Raw genomic sequence first — 2,439 nt, 5'->3', positions numbered from 1 at the left:
CAACAGGCACGAGTCACTAACAAGCCTGTCTATGCTCATGGTGCTTATAGCCCTGAGCACTTTAGCCTGGGTAAAACCTGCCAGATGGACCTCATTGGCCCCCTCCCGGGGGCCAAACAGTATCCACAGGGGCTTGTAATAGTTGACCTAGGGTCTTGTCAATTAATGTGTTCTCCCCTCAGGCGATCTACTGCACCAGCTGTTTCTGTAGCCCTTCTCCAGGTAATTGCTGCTTGGGGGGGCACCCGAAGAGATCCAGACTGATGAAGGACCACCATTCACCAGTAAAGCTATAGACCAGACGGTGTCCCAGTGGGGGGTGCATCTTCACATCCACCTGCCATATCACCCCCAAAGCAACAGAGTCATGGAAAGATGAATCAGAATGCTGAAGACCTAGATTCGGGCCATACTTGGCACCCCTGATTACAAGAGGTGGGACCGGGTCCTGCCTCAAGCCCTCATTTCCCTTAATGCAGCATACAGCCAATGGCCAGAGATCGCTCCTAAACCATGGGAAGCTTGGAAACCTGCCTATAGCATTTCTCAGCCAGTGTGGGTCTCTATTCCCAATGCCCAGGGAACCTGCACTCCACTAGGAGCCACCATCATCACACCTGGTCGGTTCCCTAACACCTATCATATTCAAATAGATGAACGGGGCAAGCCTGACCTGGTCCACCACAACTGGCTTAGTGTTCGGTCATAACAGGCCCTAGATGGGCCACTTTTCTTTTATGTCTTCATAGAAATCAGTCTCCATGATTGCCGCCCTGCTTCGAGAAAACCCCCTGGTTGCCTGGTTGAGAGCCTACGCCCTACAGGAGGTCCTCATCAGGAACCTGTCAGATGTCCCCCCATCACACGATTTCGTTGCCTGTACAAGACCAGAGACTTCAGAGGGAGGGCCCCCCTTCCTCTGGGAGTTCCTCCCCCTCACGAACCTGACTTCACAGCATCCAGCTTCAGCCTGCAACAACACAGACTGGGTTCATCGGCCTCTGTTCACATGCAACACCACCAGCAACGACCGAAGACCCAACTCATTCGCCCCTGTTGTGGTGACAGGACCATTCCCAGCCGCCCCCTGCATCGTGTTCTTCGGCTTCTCCAATCCCACACCATTGGGGCAGTATCCCAATTGCATCCAGTGGTTCACAGGACCTCGTACTAACCCGAACCCCAAGAAAGGAAGCTCAAGATACCACACTGAGTTCACCAGGTTTATTAATCATCTTCCAACAAGTACCGTGTTTAACCCCACCCAATACTTATCCACAGCTCGTACCCATGTAGAACTGAGACAGGTCAGAGCCGTCCACCTACTATAGATGAAGGTTGATACACCACCTGGCCAGAAATCCTCCCAGCGAAGCTCCATCCATGACCAGTTTCTACCTTCTTCTCCAGGACAAGTGTGGCTCTGTGGGAACAACATTGCCCGGACTGTTCTACCCGCATTCCCAAAGGGGTTATGTGCCATCGGGCAACTCATCATAAAGGGGGGAGGGCTCTTTCACCACCATCGCCCCTTCTTCTCTTCACCATGCAAACGACAAACAGCCATCGCATGGGAGCGACTCAAGTCAGCCACCGAGATGGTCATAGGAGGGTACATACAGTTTAACCCCCTCTCCTACAGTTTAACTTTGCAGCAAATCCGTGGTCTGTCGCTTGGTCTGGAGGCCCTCACCAACATCACAGCCGAAGGACTTCGTCGAACTAGCGACACCCTCACTATCCTAGCTAACTACGCCGAGCAGAATCGCCTTCTGATCCAGACCATCCTACAGAAAGACTTTTGTGTCGCCTTGGAGAACCTTAATCCTTGCTTTAAGGGACAGTGTTGCCTGCGCCTTCAGCCTGAGTGGAACAACATCTCAGCCGTGGCTGACCAACTATCCTCCTTAGCCATCCAGATTCGTGAAAAGCGTAAGCAGTGGGATTAGTGGCAAGCTCAGTGGTCCAGCTGGGGGCTGGGGTCCTGAGCTCAGTCCATTAAGCAGTGGCTTATTACTGTTGCTATTGTTCTTGTAACCTTTTTGTTGGGGATAGCAGTGGTCAAGCAGCTAATTCATAAGGTTGTGTCAGCCCTGCCTTTGCAGGTGAAGTATTTCTCCATCCCCCTGGACAGCAGCAAACCACCACCTCCATACTACGAAGACGACAACTTGTAAAACCCTTTTTTTTCTCTTTTTTTTTTGGTCTTTGTATGGGACATCCCCCTCACAGCCCATTCAGGTGGGCCAGGGATGCATGTCTGTTACAGCTATCCCCCTATTCCATTTTGTTTCTTACAGCTGTCCCCATACTCCATTTTGTTTTTGTTCTCCTCCTGTGGCCGCCCTTCCCTGGCTGTTAAGTTGTTTACCAGGGCCACTGCCCTTCTCAAAGGGAGGGCCCCTTAAGTTGTTTATCAAGAGCCATTGCCCTTCTCAA

The 2,439-nt window shown here is 51.7% G+C and overlaps 1 protein-coding gene across 1 annotated transcript; it reads left to right on the top strand.

Annotated features, from left to right (window-relative positions):
• Positions 1-761: 761 nt before the first annotated feature.
• Positions 762-2,177, top strand: LOC115657029. The gene is made up of 3 exons (XM_030574224.1): positions 762-1,245; positions 1,411-1,932; positions 2,056-2,177. The coding sequence occupies exons 1-3, from the start codon at positions 762-764 to the stop codon at positions 2,175-2,177; spliced, it is 1,128 nt and encodes a 375-aa protein (XP_030430084.1).
• The last annotated feature ends 262 nt before the right edge of the window (positions 2,178-2,439 follow it).

Source organism: Gopherus evgoodei, chromosome 9 (genome assembly GCF_007399415.2).
Source record: "Gopherus evgoodei ecotype Sinaloan lineage chromosome 9, rGopEvg1_v1.p, whole genome shotgun sequence".
Lineage (NCBI taxonomy): Eukaryota > Metazoa > Chordata > Testudines > Testudinidae > Gopherus > Gopherus evgoodei.
Note: the sequence above shows the minus strand (reverse complement) of the source record. Positions and strands in the feature narration are given on the sequence as shown.